The sequence below is a fragment of the Vigna umbellata genome, chromosome 4 (genome assembly GCF_029865625.1).
Source record: "Vigna umbellata cultivar VRB3 chromosome 4, Vumbellata_1.0, whole genome shotgun sequence".
Lineage (NCBI taxonomy): Eukaryota > Viridiplantae > Streptophyta > Magnoliopsida > Fabales > Fabaceae > Vigna > Vigna umbellata.
This window is the reverse complement of record NC_142168.1, coordinates 18115027-18133791: the sequence shown is the minus strand read 5'-3', so window position 1 is coordinate 18133791 and position 18765 is coordinate 18115027. Positions and strand designations below refer to the sequence as shown.

At 33.3% G+C, this 18765-nt stretch overlaps 1 protein-coding gene and 1 long non-coding RNA gene across 2 annotated transcripts; both read right to left on the bottom strand.

Moving 5' to 3' along the window:
* Nucleotides 1-11137: 11137 nt before the first annotated feature.
* LOC148199405 (uncharacterized) lies at nt 11138-11635 on the bottom strand. Its single transcript, XM_088112648.1, has one exon. It carries the CDS (start codon nt 11633-11635, stop codon nt 11138-11140), a length of 498 nt encoding a protein of 165 aa, XP_087968774.1.
* A 4018-nt stretch (nt 11636-15653) lies between these two features.
* LOC148199404 (uncharacterized) lies at nt 15654-16589 on the bottom strand. The gene is made up of 3 exons (XR_015785560.1): nt 16187-16589; nt 15897-15992; nt 15654-15809 (listed from the first exon to the last, which is right to left on the bottom strand). It is a non-coding gene; the product is annotated as an uncharacterized LOC148199404 (long non-coding RNA).
* Between the last annotated feature and the right edge of the window lie 2176 nt (nt 16590-18765).

The following is an 18765-nucleotide window of genomic DNA, read 5'->3' as shown; positions in this document are numbered from 1 at the left end:
CGAACGCTCGACATGAGGTCGAACGCTCTCAAAGACGAACGCTCGACATGAAGTCGAACGCTCTCGAAGACGAACGCTCGACATGAGGTCGAACGCTTTCAAGGACGAACGCTCGACATGAAGTCGAACGCTCTCGAAGACGGACGCTCGACATGAGGCCGAACGTCATTGAGGACGAACGCTCGACTTGAGGCCGAACGTCAAGTATTTATAAAGTTTCAAACATTTATCTATACTGAGCTGAACCGAACGCTCATTCACAAAAATGGGGACGCTCGTTCTCGAGCAGAATTCATTCCAAATGAATGAATTCCAAACTAAGTTATTTTAATGAAAACCGAACGGTCTAAGACCGTACAGTGACGAGCGTCATTTATCAAAGGGGAAGATTAAAATTCCAGATTTCTCAAGCTTAACAGAATTTTCCAGATTTCCAATTTATAAACTTTATAACTTTCATTCCAGATTTAATTCACCATCAACATCGTTTCTCATATAGATCTCAACATTTTAATCATTCCAACTCTACCATAACCATACTCCATTCATACATAATCAATTCAACATGCATTTCAAACCACCAACAACATATACAATCCATGCAACAGTGATCGTTCATGACAGATAAATCAAAATCAGAAAACCAGATTCCATAACAGTGGTCAACCATACAGCTCAAACATCATGCAGTTCATACATGCACAATAACAGTGATCATCCATACAACTCAAACCTTATATTTTTCATTCATACAGCTCAGATCATACAACATACAGTATAAATTAAATATATAAGCTTCCCTTACCCGGATTTGCAGTGAACGTTTAACAGTATACTTGAATCAGTCCAACTAGGGCTTTCTACCCGTTAAGCTCTTTCTTACGCTCTTCAACTAGGTTTAACCAAAGAGAACTCAGAAACTCAGATTTTATTCTTTGCATGCAACTAAAACAGTGTTCCTAGAAATTCTAGAACTAGGTTATGGCTTGGGAACTTACCAGTTACAGGATCAAAAGATGTTCGGATCAAAACGAAGCTTACTGGCCCGTGAACGTTTCTATGGTTTCAGAAAATTGTTTGGAGTTGAGAGAAGTGAGTAATGGTAGAGAGAAGATGAAGGTTCTTAGTGAGAAGTTGGAGAAGATGAAAGGTTTGGTTTTCTGAGGAAGACGAAGTGTGCGTGCAAGTGAGAGAGTTTTCTCAAAACTCAGAATGTTGGTGGATTCCACGTCAAAACAGGCGAGCGTCTCCCAGCCTGCCACCTGCACCCCAAACCCTGCTTTGGAAGCTTCTCCTGCGACACGTGGCATGCGTGCATGCACAGATTGGTGCGTTTTTAATGCACTGAATGTGTGCAGTGGTGCGCGTTTCAGAGAATGTTGTGGCACGGTGTTATTGCACAGCAGAGGGATTTTAAAAACAGATTTGAAATGGGATTTAATAGGATAAGCATGGATTATAATGAGCATAAATCTGGTTTAACACAGAATTACTATTGCTAATTATAAGGGTTTTACAAAATGACTCATGGTAAAAAAAGTAAGAAAAAATTATATACATATGTGGTAAAGTTAAATATCATAGGCTGTTCTTCTCTTTAACTTTGTGACACATAGGTAATTAGTGTACTAAACAGATTAACATCAACAACTCTTGGTCTCCACAATCTACATACAAAATCATGAGAAAGAAAAAGAAAGGATTTCTCTTCCTACACCTTGTCATTTTTAAAGTAATCATTTTACTATCATTATCAATTTAAAAAAAAAATTAGACTAATTTCTCTAAAACTTTTGGAATATGATTTCTAAATCAGGATTTTCAGAAAAAAAGTTTTAGAACAAGACTTTGAAAATATGTTTTTCATTAGGCATAAAATACATTCTAATTTTTAGAATAAATTTAACGAAATATACGATATAGCTTTCTAAACAAGTTTTTTTTTTTTAATGAGTTAAATATTTTTTTATTGTTTTTAACGGAGAATAACCATTAATGATAATGTAATAATGATAACAATAATAATATGGTATAATAAAAGAAAAGATAATTTAGTATTTGTCTATTGGTAGGAAAATATAGAAATTAATAATAATGGAGATAAAAGAAAAATCAACAACACATAATAAAATATCACGAAATATTTCATCCAAACACCTTTTATATAATGGGGGAAAAAAGAAAAATCAACAAACACATTATAAAATGTCCCGAAATATTTCATCCAAATACCTTTTATGAACAATAGAATTTTATTTCTTGAATAATTTTCGCACTTTCTTTATAGTATTTCTTCATCGTTATTAATTTACAGAATATAGAAAAAATAGTTTAGCATATACGTATGAAATGACATTTTTAATAATTTTACAGAATTTTGAGTATAGTGTGAAGATACAAAAAGAGGACTTGTGGAAAAATGGGTGACGGTCTTATTTTGTAATTGGATTTCATCCTCTTCGTTTCATTTAATTTTCATATTTCTTCTTTTTTTTTTCTTTTGAGTCAAGTTTTCTTCTTTTGAGTTAGGTTTTGAGTGGGTGTTTATTTTTTTTTACTTCGACATTGTGATTAATTTTTTTGAGTTCCATTAACCTTTAACTTATCGTATTGATTCAATTTTTGATTCCCGTTTTGGATGATGTTGGTATTTATTTATTGTTTTGTTGTGTTTGTTTGTTGTTATTATTGCATGTATTGGTGTTCTTATAGCGCTTTGTCAATATTTTTTGGTTTTCTATCTCTTACACAATGAGAATTGTGTGGCAGGATGTTATGGGTAATGTGTGAAAAGTGAAAGTCTTATCTGTTTATTGCTTCTTCGAGTGGACACTAGTCACTGGTGTTGATTTGGGACAATAACAACATCCTCCATAATCATAGCTTCTAGACCCAATAAAAGTAAGAGATTATTCGTTTCACAACTTTTATATGTTTGATTTAGTGGTTTATGTGTTGGTTTGATTTTCAAATAAATATGTTCTTTGTATTAAATGAAAGTATTCATATTTTAATAATATATTATATATATATACATATATATATATATATATATATATATACATATATATATATATATATATATATATATGGGGTTTGCCAACGCGCGTACGTCTGTTTTTCAGTTGGTACATTTTAGCAACGTCTACCAGATTTTAGTAGACAAAAATAGCCAGATTTTAGTAGACAAAAATAGCCTTATATATCATGGATTTTAAGTTTTAAGGTTAAAGGTATTTTAATAATTTTCATTCTCAAAACGAAAAAAAAAAAGAAACCCCAAACCCTTACTCACCTCTCTCATTCCTCTCAACCCTTATTCTTTCATCTTTCTCACTTCAATCTTTTCTCTGTCATCCCTATTCTAGCCCCAATTGAAAAAATCAGAAACACTTGTCGTTAAATAATCTTACAAAAAAGTAATTTTATAATGAGTTTTCATCTTATAATTTTTGTCTTATCTAATTTTATCCAATTTTCACAAGCAAAAAGGAATTTGTAATTGATCTGGAAAAAATCATAAATAATCGCCGTTAAACAATTTCTTACAAAAAAATGGTTTTAAATGAGTTTTTATTTTATAATTTTTGTCTTATTTAATTTTATCTAATTTTCACAAGCATAATGACATCAAAGGAATTGATAATTGGTCTGGAAAAAATCAGAAATACTCGTTCTTAAACAATTTCTTACAAAAAATGACTTTATAATGAGTTTTCATTTTATAATTTTTGTCATATATAATTTTATCTAATTTTAGCATAATGACATCCGAAAGAATTGGTAATTTGTAACACCCCAATTATTATAGCATTAAACTATAATAGAGTTCTTACATCATTGATACAATAGAACAGTTGATAGGAGGAGGAATAACAGTTTTCCTCATTATTATACAAACCCACACTGAAATTTCAAACCAAATACAATTCACACTTAAAACATAGACAAATTATAAGGCTCATTCTTATAACTAAGCTTCCGTCGATCCACCGGATGATCATCGCCAGACAAAACACATAACACAAAAGAACAACCACACAACAAACAAAGCAAGGGTGAGCTAATGCAACATAAAATGTCATGGTAAATTAAATTAATAACCAAATTTCCAACTTACAGTTATATTACTCAATAATACAATAAACATACCATAACCATCGTAAACTCACTCATCCGGATCATCGTATGAATATTGAACTCTTAGCTAGTTCTACACTTGCAGTGGTACTTTACTCAGCTACATCCTATCCTACTCTGTCCCCCAAACTGGATCTTCGGATATATGGATGCACTTATTTGCTAGCCCAATTATTCTATCCTACTCTGTCCCCCAAACTGGATCTTCGGATATGAATACAACCACTGAAGCTACATCCTTCCTACTCTGTCCCCCATTGTGGATCTTCGGTAAGGATTTCCCACTCTCCACTACATAGCTTTCTCTCTAAGTGAGATCGAGACTATTGAGAGCATAAGAATGAATCACTAAATCGGAGTTCCTATATTCATACGTACAGTACTTGACACAAAATCAACCAGGAGTTCCTCCTTTGAACTCTATTCCACACTTTTCATTCATAAGTACACATGTCAACATGTTATCATCTTTAGTCATATATCAAGAAAATAACTCTTTCATACTCAGACATTTCACATCCTCACAGAAAACATTACTTATTAACACATAACTCTTTATGGTCTATTAATTCGAACCCTTAAGTAGTTCAAATAGTTTAGATACCCTCACCGATGACTCCGGAAGGGTCAAAAACCCCCCATATCGACCTAAAGAACGTCCAAAACGGACATCCAGAACTCCCAAAACGTCAAAAAACATTAAAACACTAAATTTGTTACGCATAACTCGCTCCAGCGAGTTGACTCATTCACTCAAGCGAATTTACTATTCCAAAAATCACGAAAATTCACTTCCCGGACTATAACGACTATTCCTTTCATCATACAGACTTTCTAGACATCCAAACACTCATCTCCTATCAACAACCCATATTCATCCAAATCTTATAAACATCTAAACTAAACATATAATAAAAAGGCAGCGGATAATTAGTACAATCCAAAATTTCCGATCAAAAACCTAGTCTTCTTTAAATCCATAAACAGATCCAAAATCTTCGATCTATACGTCTACCAAAAAAAACTTCCACCGATTCAAAATACTTAATACGAACAAGATCTCTTCAAAATTATCAAAAACAGAAGCATATCCCAATTCCCAACCGTACATCAATTCAAAAGATACAACAGAAGCAGAATTTCATTCTAAAATCATAAAGAGAATCAAAATCATAAACATATACCAAATTTAAAATCATACAGAAACAAAAAGACTCAAGGTTAGCTCCCCTTACGGTTTTCTCCTTAGCTAGCCTTTCGAAAACACTTTGCGAACGTTCCCCCGACTTAACTCACAGCTCTAAAGTCCCTCTGCTCCAAAACCTTCGTGCTCTAGCCTCTGGTTCAACTTAGGAACCATTCCAGCCCCTGGGACGTCCTTAAATAGCCAAAAATTTGGCATAAAACGCGTTTAAACAGTAAAAACGCGTCAAAAACGTGTTCACTCACTGGGACAACTTTGTCAGTCCGGTTGAACCCCTTCCCGATGTCGGAATTACGCATATGAGTACTCGAATCGAAGCTATTCGAGTCTACTTTCTAATGGAAGAAGAATTAACTCAAGATCTAATTTATAAAAAAATTTATAATTGAAATAGTAAACCTTGTCAAAGTCGACAGCATTATATTTTGTACTATACTTTGTACTTTTGTTACAACTTGTTACATTTTGAGTTTCTTAGTCTCCTAATGACCCAAAACTTACTTTTTCTTCTAATTTTCAGGGTCTTACATAATTGGCCTGAAGGGTTTTTTTTAGAGATGATGATTCAACATATGCAGATGATAAAATTAGAGAGGTTAGTGAAGATGGTGAAATTGAAGAGATCTTGAATGAACCTTTGCCTGAAGGTGAATATGTTAATAACTCAACTCTTTATAAAGGCAATTTTTTTAAAGGCAAATGTTTCTGATTTTTTCAAATAGGGTTACAGTAGGGAACAGAGAAAAAGTTAGAGTGAGAGAGATGAAAGAGAAAGGATTGAGAGGAATGAGAAATGTGAGTAAGGGTTTGGGAGTTTCTTTTTTTTTTTTTTTTAAGTTTTGAGAATGAAAATTATTAAAATACTCTTAATCTTAAAATTTAGAATCCATGATATATAAGGCTATTTTTGTCTACTAAAATCCGGTACACATTGCTAAAATGTACCAACGGCTTACGCGCGTTAGCAAACCCCTATATATATATATATATATATATATATATATATATATATATATATATATATATTCTTTAACTCTAAAATATGAACACGTTCATTTAATACAAGCAAAATATTTATTACGGGATCAAATCAACACATAAACCACTAAATTAAGCCTATAAAAGTTGTAGAGCCACTAATCTCTTACTTGAGATTGAACATACTAGATATGAGAAGTAAAAATTGTGATTGTGGAGGAAGTTGTTGTTGTTGCTCATGTTGTTAATGTTGGTAGTGATATTATTGCTGCAAATGAAAACTAGTAACTATTACCACAAACACACGAAGAAGCAATAGAGAGATAAGACTTATAGTTTTCACGTACCACACACAAAGCCTTGCCATAGAACTATCATCGCGCTGGAGACAGAGGGCCGAAAATCATTAATAATGTATCGTAAGAACATCGTAGACATACAACAACAACAAATAAGCATAATAAAACCAGAAACGACCACCAACATCACCAAAAAACACGAACCAACAATGAAAACAAACACATGAAATTAGAAGTTAATGGACCCAAAAAAATTAATCGCAATGTTAAGGTAGAAAAAAAATAAACATACACCAAAAACCTGATTTAGAAGAAGAAAATCTAACTTAAAAGAAGAGAAATAAAGGAATGTGAAACAAAAAAAAAAAGATAAAATCCAATTACAAAATAAAATAATCACTCGTTTTTTCCACAATTATCTTTCTCCTTATGACTCACAAAATTTTAAAAAATTATTAAAAAAATAATAATAAAATGACAGATTTATATATTTATTTGACACACATTACAAAAATAAAATTATAATAATTTTTTTTTTATATTTTAAAAAAAAATAAAAATAAAAATAATATCAAATAAATATAAAAAATTTGTGTCAATATATATATATATATATATTTATATATATATATATTTATTAAAAGGGTCACATAATCTCGTATCAAATGAATCTCATCCCATACTCCAATGTCAAACTAACATTTTTCAAAACAATAAACCCTATCCAACATCATCATCGTTGCTGTGAACACAATAAAGGTAGGAAACGTTTTCTGAATGTAATCTTTTGATGTGTTATTAAAGTATTTGATTACAATCGTTTTATAATAATAAAAGAAAGTAACTGCACTTTCCCACTCTCCTAAATGAGTGGGATATCTTCTAACAGATCTCTCGTTCCTAAAAATCAGCTCCTCAATCCCCTAATAATAGGTCAGCATAAGACCTTTTATTTAACTGCATAAATTAAAGGACTTTAATCTTTATTTAAACTAAATAAAACAACATGAAATAAACCTGATAATCCCTCCCTTAAACTAAATTCCAAAGACTTTTAGTTTACTTCCGATGCTGTAATTATGCCCAACATACTTCTAATCTTCAAAAACTGCTCCAGCTTGAGTGGTTTAGTCATTATATCAGCTATTTGATTTTGAGTGCTACAGTGACTTAACTTGATTTTCCCTTCCTTAACCAAATCTCTCAAGAAATGAAATCTAACATCAATATGTTTGCTTCTGCCATGCAATACTGGATTTTCTGACAACTTAATCGCTGAATTGGTATCACACATAATCAAGCTATGTTTTTGTCGTTTGAAACCTATGGTCTCCAAAATTCTCATGATCCATATGCATTGACATGCACATGAAACTGCAGCTATGTATTCAGACTCTGTAGTAGACAATGTCACTATTGGTTGTTTTTTTGGATGACCATGAAACTGCACCTGTTCCTAACGAAAAAACAAATCCAGATGTACTCGTTCTATCATCTACATCACCTGCATAGTCACTATCTGTATAGGCCATCAAAGTTATATCTTCTCCTTTCTTGTAAAGTATTCCTAGTTATGTAGTCCCCTTTATATACCTTAGAATCCGTTTCACAGCCTGCCAATGAATCTATGAAGGATTCTCCATGAATCTGCTAATGAGGCTAACCACATACATCAGGTCAGGTCGAGTTGCCGCTAGATACATGAGGCTTCCAACTGCTTGCTTGTAGAGTGTGGCATCTGCTTTAGGCCCTGCATCATTTTTGGATAATTTCATTCCTGGAACTATTGGGTTCTTCACTGCATTGCATTCCATCATGTTAAACCGAGCCAAAACTTCCTGTGCATATTTCCTTTGACATATAAAAATGCCATATGAATTCTGCAAAACTTCAATTCCCAAAAAATACTCATCTTCCCCAAATTAGTCATGTCAAAGGTTGACATCATAGACTCCTTAAATTCATCACACATGCCTTTATCATTGTTGGTATAAATCAAATCATCCATTTACCTTCCTTTGCTGATTTTGTGAACAAGTGTGCTCACAGAAACATCTTTCAAAGCCATTCTGCAAGAAATATGCTTCTATTTTGTTATACCATGCTCTAGGTGCTTGTTTGAGTCCATAGAGTGCCTTCTTCAATTTATATACTTTTTCTTCCTCCCCCTTTTTGATGAATCCAGCTGGTTGTTGAACGTATATTTCCTCCTTTAGTTCTCCATGGAGAATGCGCTTTTCACGTCTAATTGAAATATGAACCAGCCATTTTGTGCAGCCATAGATAGAATTATGCGAATAGTATCTAATTTGGCCACAGGTGCAAATACCTCCGTGTAATCCATACCATAGTGTTGTGCATAACCTTTTGCCACTAACCTTGCTTTAAACTTGTCAACTTCACCATTCTCCTTGAGTTTTGTTTTGTAAACCCATTTCACTCCAATTGGTTTTACATCTTTGGGAGCATGAGTCAATTCCCAAGTCTGGTTTCTCTCTATAGCCTCCATCTCTTTCACCATTGCCTCTTGCCACTTCTTATTTCTGACTGCTTCTTCATATGTTACTGGATCAGTTTCAGCTATCATAGCATCAAAGTATCTGCTTTCACCTTCTTCATAGTCTGCCATCCACACAGGTTTTCTCCTATTTCTTCTTGCCCTCCCTTCAGTTGGAATCTCACGTATTGGAGAATGAGATTCATTTCTGGTGTGTATCTCTGCAGCTACTGTTTCTGTTTGTTCTTCCCTTGATTCTACAGCTTTTGATTCTGGTTGCTCCTCCTCCACTTCAGATTCTGTTTCACTACTTTCTTCTTCTCTTTCAATAATTTCTTGATGATTTTCTGCTACCTTCTGCTCCCATTTCCAGGCTTTGTTTTCTTCAAATACAACATCCTTGCTGACTATTATTTTCTTTTTGATTGGATCAAAAAGTCTGTATGCTTTGGATTCATCACTGACTCCAAACAGAACACACAATCTGCTCTTGTTATCAAGCTTAACTCTTTGCTGATCTGGTGTGTGGACATGAGCAAGACAACCAAACACACGAAAGTATCCAACAGATGGTTTTATTCCACTCCATGCTTCCTCTGGAGTCATATCTTGTACTGCAGATGTAGGGCATCTATTCAGAATGTGTGCACACCATTTTGTTGCTTCTGGCCAAAAGATTTTTGGAACTTGTTTTCCAATCAGCATAGTGCGAACCATATTCATGATGGTTCTATTTTTCCTTTCAGCAACCCATTCTGTTGGGGAGTATAGGCAGCTGTTAGTTGCCTTCTTATCCCTTGATTTCTGCAAAATTCCTCAAATTCTTTTGAGCAGAATTCTCCTCCTCTATCAGTTCTTAAGCAAATAATGCTTTCTCCAACTTCTTTTTCAACTAGAACCTTGAAGTTTTTGAACAAAGAAAACGTTTCAGATTTCTCACTCAGAAAATATAGCCAAATCTTCCTTGTAAGGTCATCAATAAAGCTTAAAAAATATCTCTTATTGCTGCTGGAAGTTGGTTTGATTGGCCCACACAAATCTGCATGAACAAGCTGCAGTTTCCTAGATGCTCGCCATTCTCCTTTCTTAGACATAGTGAGTCTGTGCTGTTTTCCTTCCAGACATTGTGTGCAAATTTCTTGAGGGGCTATGATAGGAGGCAAACCTGTTACCATTTGCTTAGAAGCAAGATTACTCAAACCATCATAGCTTAAATGCCCGAGCCTGTTGTGCCAGAGTTGAGAATTTTTTTCTGCATTAATCTGAAAACACGTATCTGCTCCCATGGTTGCTGCTAATACAAACATCCTACTAGAATTCATTGGAATTTCCCATAGTATTCCTTTATCAGGATGTGTAATTGTGCAAGTATTGCTTACAATTTTGATGCTCAGCCCCTTTTCCTGAAGTTGTCCTATGCTTAGCAAATTGTTTTTCAGTTCAGGAACGTAAAATACATGCGTAATAACATGTCAATCCATTTACCTCCATTCGAATGCTCCCTTTCCCCATCACATTTATGTGAGTATTATTTCCCAGCTTGACTTTGCCTCTAAAGTTCTCATCTAATTCTGAGAACCATTCCTTGTTGCCACTCATGTGGTTGCTGCATCCTGAATCCAAGAACCAATCAATTTTCCTTCCTTCTTTGCTGCTCACGAGAGCCATCAGTAGATCTCTTCCTCATGTTCTTCCATTCTGCATAATTTGCTTTCTTCTCCCACATTGGACATTCATACTGAAAATGTCCAAGTTTATGACATTTAAAACATTCAACTTCATTTTTGTTAAATGTTTGTCTCCCTCTTCCTCTACCTCGGAAGGCTCCCCTTGTTCTCCCTCTTCCTCTGCCTCTTCCATATTTCTCCTCAAATACAGTTTGCATAACTTGCTCTTCTTCCACTGAACATGTCATTCGCTGCTCATGCACCAATAAACTACTTTGCAATTCATCTATAGTCATAGTGTTCATGTTGTTGGATTCCTCAATTGAACATACTACATAATTGAATTTAGTAGTCATAGACCGCAAGATTTTTGCAGTAATACACTCTCTTCTATTCTTTCTCCTGCTGCTTTCATGCTTTTGGCAATCTTTAAGGTTCGGCCAAAATATGAATTCACCGATTCTCCCTCCTTCATTTGCAATATCTCAAATTCCTTACGTAAAGCCTGCAACTGTGCTCGTTTCACCCTTGTGGATCCTTGAAATTTCTGCTTCATGGAGTCCCATATATTTTTGGACGTTTCATCGTTTAGGATTGTGTCCAAAATCTCTCTATCTATTGCTTGATAGAGATAATTCTTTATCTTCAAATCTTTAAGCTGTTGTTCTTCCAGCTTTTTGAGTTCTGCATCTGTTGCTTTTGTTTTGTCTTGAACATCATCAATTCCATGCTCCACCAAGCTCCAATACTCCTTAGAACGTAAGAAGTTTTCCATTAACTTCGCCCAATGGTCATAATGACCATCAAATTTTGGAATAGCAGTCTGGACATATTTTCCGTTTTCTGTCATCTCGAAGTGCACTCTCAAGTTTTCCCAAAAACTCACAGTATATCACTCTTCCCAATCCAATCCAGAAAACAAAACTCTCTAGTGTTTCTCTCTCTCACTCACGTGTGACTTTTCTTGGTTCAGGCCCCTGTGAAGGAGCTCTGATACCAAATTGTGAACACAATAAAGGTAGGAAACGTTTTCTGAATGTAATCTTTTGATGTGTTATTAAAGTATTTGATTACAATCGTTTTATAATAATAAAAGAAAATAACTGCACTTTCCCACTCTCCTAAATGAGTGGGATATTTCCTATCAGATCTCTCGTTCCTAAAAATCAGCTCCTCAATCCCCTAATAATAGGTCAGCATAAGACCTTTTATTTAACTGCATAAATAAAGGACTTTAATCTTTATTTAAACTAAATAAAACAACATGAAATAAACCTGACAGTTTCCATGAAGATCAAGTAGATGTACATGACCAGTTTGGTGGTTGCACTGAATACGTTTCCATTCGCAGCAGTCTGTATTATTGAGATGGTTGGTCCAAGTGGAGAGAATGCCAAAGTCATCTACGAGGCTTTGTTTAAAACTGAGAAGTGCTTTCCTCTCTGTCTCTGTGCACTTTGGTTCACCAATTTCACTTGAGTTGTTGAATGTGAAATTAATTCCTGGGGTAAGCAATGAAAGCATGAGAAAGATATAAAATGTTTTCAGAAAAGAAGCACTCATTATGGTTCTCTGATACCAAATAATCTAATGAAAGAGCAGAGTAAACAGGAGTAGTATATTGCCAGAGACAAACTACGATTCAGTTCTTTTCTCTTTCCACCGGTGATGTTTAGAAAGCTCCTCGGCTTCATTTATATTCAAACATTGTGCGGACAGGCTGAGTCTTCCTAAAGACCAGAAAGTCTCAAAAGTTAATTTCATAAAACTAAAATAATAATAATAATAACAAACATAAATACAAAAAATTATTGCGTAGTCTGCTACTAAACTGTCTTTTGAAATACTTTAACGTAGTTTTTTTTATATTAAATTAGAATTAGATTATAACCAATTTCATACAATGAATATTTATATTTAGGTAATAAAAACTTGCAATAAACAAAAATTATATAAATTTTCATATAAACATTTTTTTAAATATTACGATTAAATATAGGAATAAAAGAATGTAAATTAAATTAGATGGTGATTTACAGAGACAAAATAATGAGGAAGACAATAAAAGTATTATAGAGGATCATTAAATAAAATGAGTTTTTTAGATATATATATATATATATTATATATATATATATATTATTACAATTTTTTATCTTAATATATTTACATCATGAAAAATTTTAAATAATTATTTATTGGTGGATAAAAAAATATATTTATTTAAAACAACTAAGAATTAAACTAAACTCCGTTTAATTTAATTTTAAGAGTATATATTCATTCATCGAATTATATTATGCATGATAGGCAGCAACAAATATAAAGCAAATAAAGTAGAAATAATAAGTAGTTATCAATGTTGATATGTGGACATGGATGTTTGTTGTTTTCTCATATTTTCTAACTTACTACTATTCAAGGTAGAAAAACTATGGAGATCATGAAAACTACACTTACTTGACATGATGTGTATATTATTTCAAAATGCTTGGATTAGTTTGTATTGACTTGGAGAGTTATCATCTACTGATTTTCTAATTGATTGCTAAGAAAATTAACCACACAACTAGTCATATAATTAGGTACAATACAACTATTTCAAAAAAATCTTAACATCTTGTACTAGGGTGGGCAAAATTTACTTAAATATATTAAACTATAGTTAATCATACTATATTATACTTAAAAAAACAAGGGTTAAATATGTTTTTAGTCCCTAAATTATTGGTCGTTTCTGGTTTTCGTCCCTCTTTCAAAATAAGGTACAATTTGATCCTCATTCTTTTCGAAACTTTGGTTTTAGTCCTCGAAAACTAACACAGTTAAAAATGTGCTGATGTGTCTAACGTCTATGTCCATGTGTAATTGTTTTTTTCTGACGTGTTAAGTGATCTGGGGATGGAACTGATTTTCGAAACAACTACTCTCCAAGTCAAGCTTTTCTCGAAGTGACCCAATCTCTACCTTCACTTTGTCTTCTCTGTTCTTCAATCCTTCTTGTATTTTATCAAAGTCTTCAACTTGATACACCACACGCAGAAGTGACACAAGCTTCGAGATACTCATTTCGCTGTAATGCTTTTGAGAAGTAGTAGAAATGGAGCTCTGCAAAGACCCAAGTTCGGTTTTGGATTGAAGTGCCATGAGAATGAGAAGTCCAAAAGATGCCGACTTTTTTCTGTGGGTGAATCGAGCGAAAGAAGAAGAAGCCGCTACCTCTGGTGCAAGCTATAGAATTTGAGCAAATGAAGAAAGAAGAAGAAGGAAGAAAGAAAGTGTGTTTGGAAACGTATGAAAGAAGATGAAATGAAAAAGGTGAACAAGGAAAGGGAGGTAAGTAAATGATAAAAAACAAAACAGAAAAAAATAAAATATTACTAAAACCTGAGAGAAATTTTTTATTTCAAAATTTATCATTTAAATATTTTTTTTCTCCAATAATAGTCGTACACGTAGCTAAGAGTAAGTACTGGATAATTAAAAACGTAAAAACGTACATGTGTACAGAAACGTTAAACACATCAGCACTTTTTGAACGGCGTTAGTTTTCGAGGAATAAAACCAAAGTTTCGAAAAGAATGAGGACCAAATTGTACCTTATTTTGAAAGAGGGACAAAAACCAAAAACGGCCAATAGTTTAGGGACAAAACATATTTAACCCAAAAAACAAATATGTTTTTACCAAAATATTGAACTATTATCTCTAACACTAGTAAAAGAGTGTGCATTTAGTACAAGAGGAAGGGTGATTAGTTCTTATTGTAATTGCCTAATGCTTAAAATCGTGGAAGTACTTGTTACACACAAGATTGGTTAAAAGGAACACATTTCTCTATAATTTTGAAAAGAATCCTAAAGAACTTGATAAATTTAAGCAAGGTGAGTTTATATAATAAATTTATATATTTATTAATTTATATTTTAAGTTTTCAAAAAATGAAATATTTTATTTTACTTTTATAAAGATAACCTCTCAAGATGAGATGGAACCTTCAAGAAATTTGGATGATTGAAAGTACATAACCATATATGCAACTTGATTCTTACAATGGATTGCTAAAAATGATTAGAAATCCTGCTAAATATGGTTCAAATCTGTTTTAATTTTCTTGCTAAATGGATTGCTAAGTAAGGTATTGTCACATATATATGCTCCGACTCTGTTTTAATTTTCTTTTGAATGAAACAAAATTTTTTTCCCAAACTAATGTCTAGTGTTCCTGAAATGGGTATTACTCTTGTTGGGTACAAACAACACTAGTACAGAAAGGGCTTTAGACGTCTATTATTTTGGCCTTTTAACGTCCGATATGTATCTGACGTCTTTGTGGGTGACATTAATCACACGTCGGGCAGTGTACACCCGACGTCTGTATAGTCGTCGGAGGTGAGTATAACAGACGTCTCTATAGACGTCGGACATAAGACATAACAGACGTGTATATAGATGTCGATTGTAACCATCTGCGACGTCTATAGGCCTTGAAACGTTTTGATCACTGTAACTCATTGGACGTCGGTTTATGCATTGACAAACACGTTTATAGACGTTGGGCAGTGCATTAACCGACGTCTACTCGGTGTTTTTTTTTTAAAAGTTAATTTATTTTTACAATAAAACCACACCTGAAAAATAGAAAATTGTCCCAGAACAATATACTATAATATATACAGAAAATTGTCCCAGAACAATATACTATAATATATATATATATATATATATATATATATATATATATATATATATATATATATATATATATATTATATATATATATATATATATATATATATATATATATATATATATATATACGTTTCATATAAAGAAAGTTCTACTTAATGTAAAAAACAATATCCAATACCAAAACTATTAAAATATAAACTTAAACTAAACCAAAGTAATGTTCAACAAGAAATATAAGTGATCCTAGCTCCATCTTTGCAGAAGATAAGTTGTCCACTCCTGCCTTATTTGCCTAATTGTGTCCTCTGGTATAGGAGATGTACTCTTGAAGCGCTGCAAAATGAAGAAAGATTCATTATGGTTTTATATATGTTTAAAGATGAATTTGATTTGTAATGTATTCAAGGTATGCATCATTACCTCATTCCAGTCATCTGTAATGACAGCTCGAATGATGATCTTAATCCAACACATGACATAGAAGCCACATTCCCATGAATCTAGCTGCTGGTTACACTAAAATGACAAACTAAATAGTCAAGTATAAATGACTTACAACCTTTGGATACAAAATTTGAACTAGTTGACCTCGAGATTTACCAATAACTCTATTTAGATTGAAAACACAAAGAAAAATTAATATAACTGTATTTATCATAAAAGTTTAAGGTGAACATCAAATTCAAAGTCCTTTTTGGAGAAACACTTACCCTTGAAGCATGGTTCTCAAGTCAGTTTTCATCTTCCTGTGTAGCAAACAAAACCATATAATTTTACATTGTTTTGGAATGATGACCATCAGCTGCCAGTACGACCTATCACGAATCATAAATAGTTATTTAACTAATTAAGTAAACTTTAATAAAGAACTTTTACATATAACAACACCTACCCATCAATATGTGGCGCAAGGTATACGTCTCTTTTTGACTCATTGATGAGTCAATATTTTCTTGACTTCACTTAGTTTATTGTGCTAGAATTAATCAAGGAATTGTGCTTAATTGTCTGATATTTTTCCGTTTTTGCTAATTGTGCTTAATTTGACCAGAAATTCTTATTTCAAGTAATTTGAATTATCTGAGCTAATTATTTTCATCACTGATTGCAGGAAAAATTTTGGAGATACACTTTGGGACATCAGGAAGAATGCGAAATAAATTCAAGACTCTTCACATAGACATTTTAGAATTAATAAATTGTAATTTCGTAGTGTAGAATGTTTTTGGATTAACTTTTGTAGATTGAGCCAATTTTTGGCAAAATGAACTAGGCCCAAAAGTGGGGGTGGATGACTTGGAACCCTAGGGTTTTTTGTGTGGACCCCACCGTGATAAAATAGGACACACGGCCTTGAGAGCTTGGACCAGCTGCCACTTGTTTTAGGCTTGGCTTTTGAACGTTTCTTTTTTTTGGGAGGGAGCTTGGAACATTTTTCAGGTAGAATGAAAGAAGCAGACATGTATTAATTGGAGAATGGTGTCACGGCCAACGGTGATTGATTAGTGAGGGCAGTGGTGTCACGACCTGGAAGGGGAGCACACGGTGTTTTTTTCCTTTTTCAAGAAAAAGCAATTCAATTCCAGGAGCTGAACGGTGCTTTTTTATTGAGCTGCACGGTGTCTTTTGTTGCTTATCTCCAATGCTTCTTTAATTCAGCTTGTGCATTTTATTGCAAATGCTTATTAAATTCAATTGATGCCTTTTATTGCTTATCTCCATTGCTTCTTTAATTCAGCTGCACGGTGCATGACACGTGCATTCTTATATGATGCGTCTATCGCATTCAAGGGCTTGTGGATTATGTATTATTTCTATGTATTGCATTTTAATTGATTTAAGCTAATGGGAATTGAAATTCGTTCTTGTTGCACATGCTTGCTTCTAATGTTGATTTCATCTTCTTCATCTTCATCTTGTTTTCAAGTGTTGCGATCTCGGTTTTTTTATTGATGCTTCTACTGTTGCGTTTAATGTTTAAGTTCATTTGGTGCATTTCAATTAGGCTGCTGTTACGTTTGTTGCGCGTTTATTTTTCAGCGTTTTATTTTCAAATCCTGATGAATTCTGCATTCTCTTATTTTGTTGTCTTTTACCATTCGACTTTACTGTTTTGACATTTACTTCAATGCTTTCAATTATGTTTGGTTGTATTTAATTTCCAGTTTTAATTTAGTTCATTTCTAATCACAAAAAACACTTTCAAAACCCCTCACTACTGTTTGACCTAAGTCTCGAACCACATTTGGTCCTTGAGAGACGACCTAGGAGTCACTTCCTAGCACTATATTGCATTTTTAATGCACATCAAATTTGTATAGGCCGCAACAGCCCCATCACTCATCCATCCATGTTTGCAAATAATGTTATTTGCTTTCAATCATGCTACTAGAAGGTTGAATAGTCTGAGGTTCAACAAATCCGTACATAGAAGACCGACCTTAGTCTACAACGATTGTGTCCATGTACCTAAAACAACAAAGTTAAGTTGTTAGAAACTAGGAATCTAAATAAAACTAATATGGAAGACAAAATTAACTATCTTACATGCACCCCGTAATTTCTCTTCATGCACAACGAAGGAGAAAGATTGCATATCATCAACATAACTGCCATGAACTGTGTTTTCTACTTAAGTTCCCATAAGGATTCATACCATCAGTTGCAAGTGCATGTCTTAAGTTTCTTGGATTTGCACCAAATTCTGGAAATTTTTCATCAATCTTCTTCCATTATGGTGTATCAATTGGGTGTCGAAGAAGATTATCGCACTTTCTTCCGTTAGAGTGCCATTTAAGGTTCTTTGCATCTTCTTTAACAAAGAACATACGTTTGAACCTAGGTATTATAGGAAAATAGCACATCACCTTAGTAGGTGCACCATCATTACCTTCATCAGCAGTTTTTCTGTCATATTTCTTTTTAAAACGGGATAAATCACATGTTGGACAATACTTTAGCGAAGCAAACTCCTTTATGTACAAAACACAATCATTAGGACAAGCATGTATCTTTTGATATTCAAGACCCATTGGACATAAAAAAAATTTTGCCTCGTAATAACGAATAGGTAGAGTATTATTTTTTGGAAGCATCTCCTTCAACAACTCCAACAACTCTGTGAAACTTTTATCGGTCCATCCATTCTTTGTTTTTATGCTAAACAACTTCAAAGTTGCAGACACACGTGTAAAGTTCGAGCATCCTGGGACCAACGGTTGCTCTGAATCATTTATAAGAGAATCATACAAATTAGCTCTTCCAAAATTATCTTCACCGACATCACGTA

Bases quoted from the DNA above. Each gene is read 5' to 3' on its own strand.
- LOC148199405 (XM_088112648.1), bottom strand. From the start codon at position 11,635: ATGACAGAAAACGGAAAATATGTCCAGACTGCTATTCCAAAATTTGAT.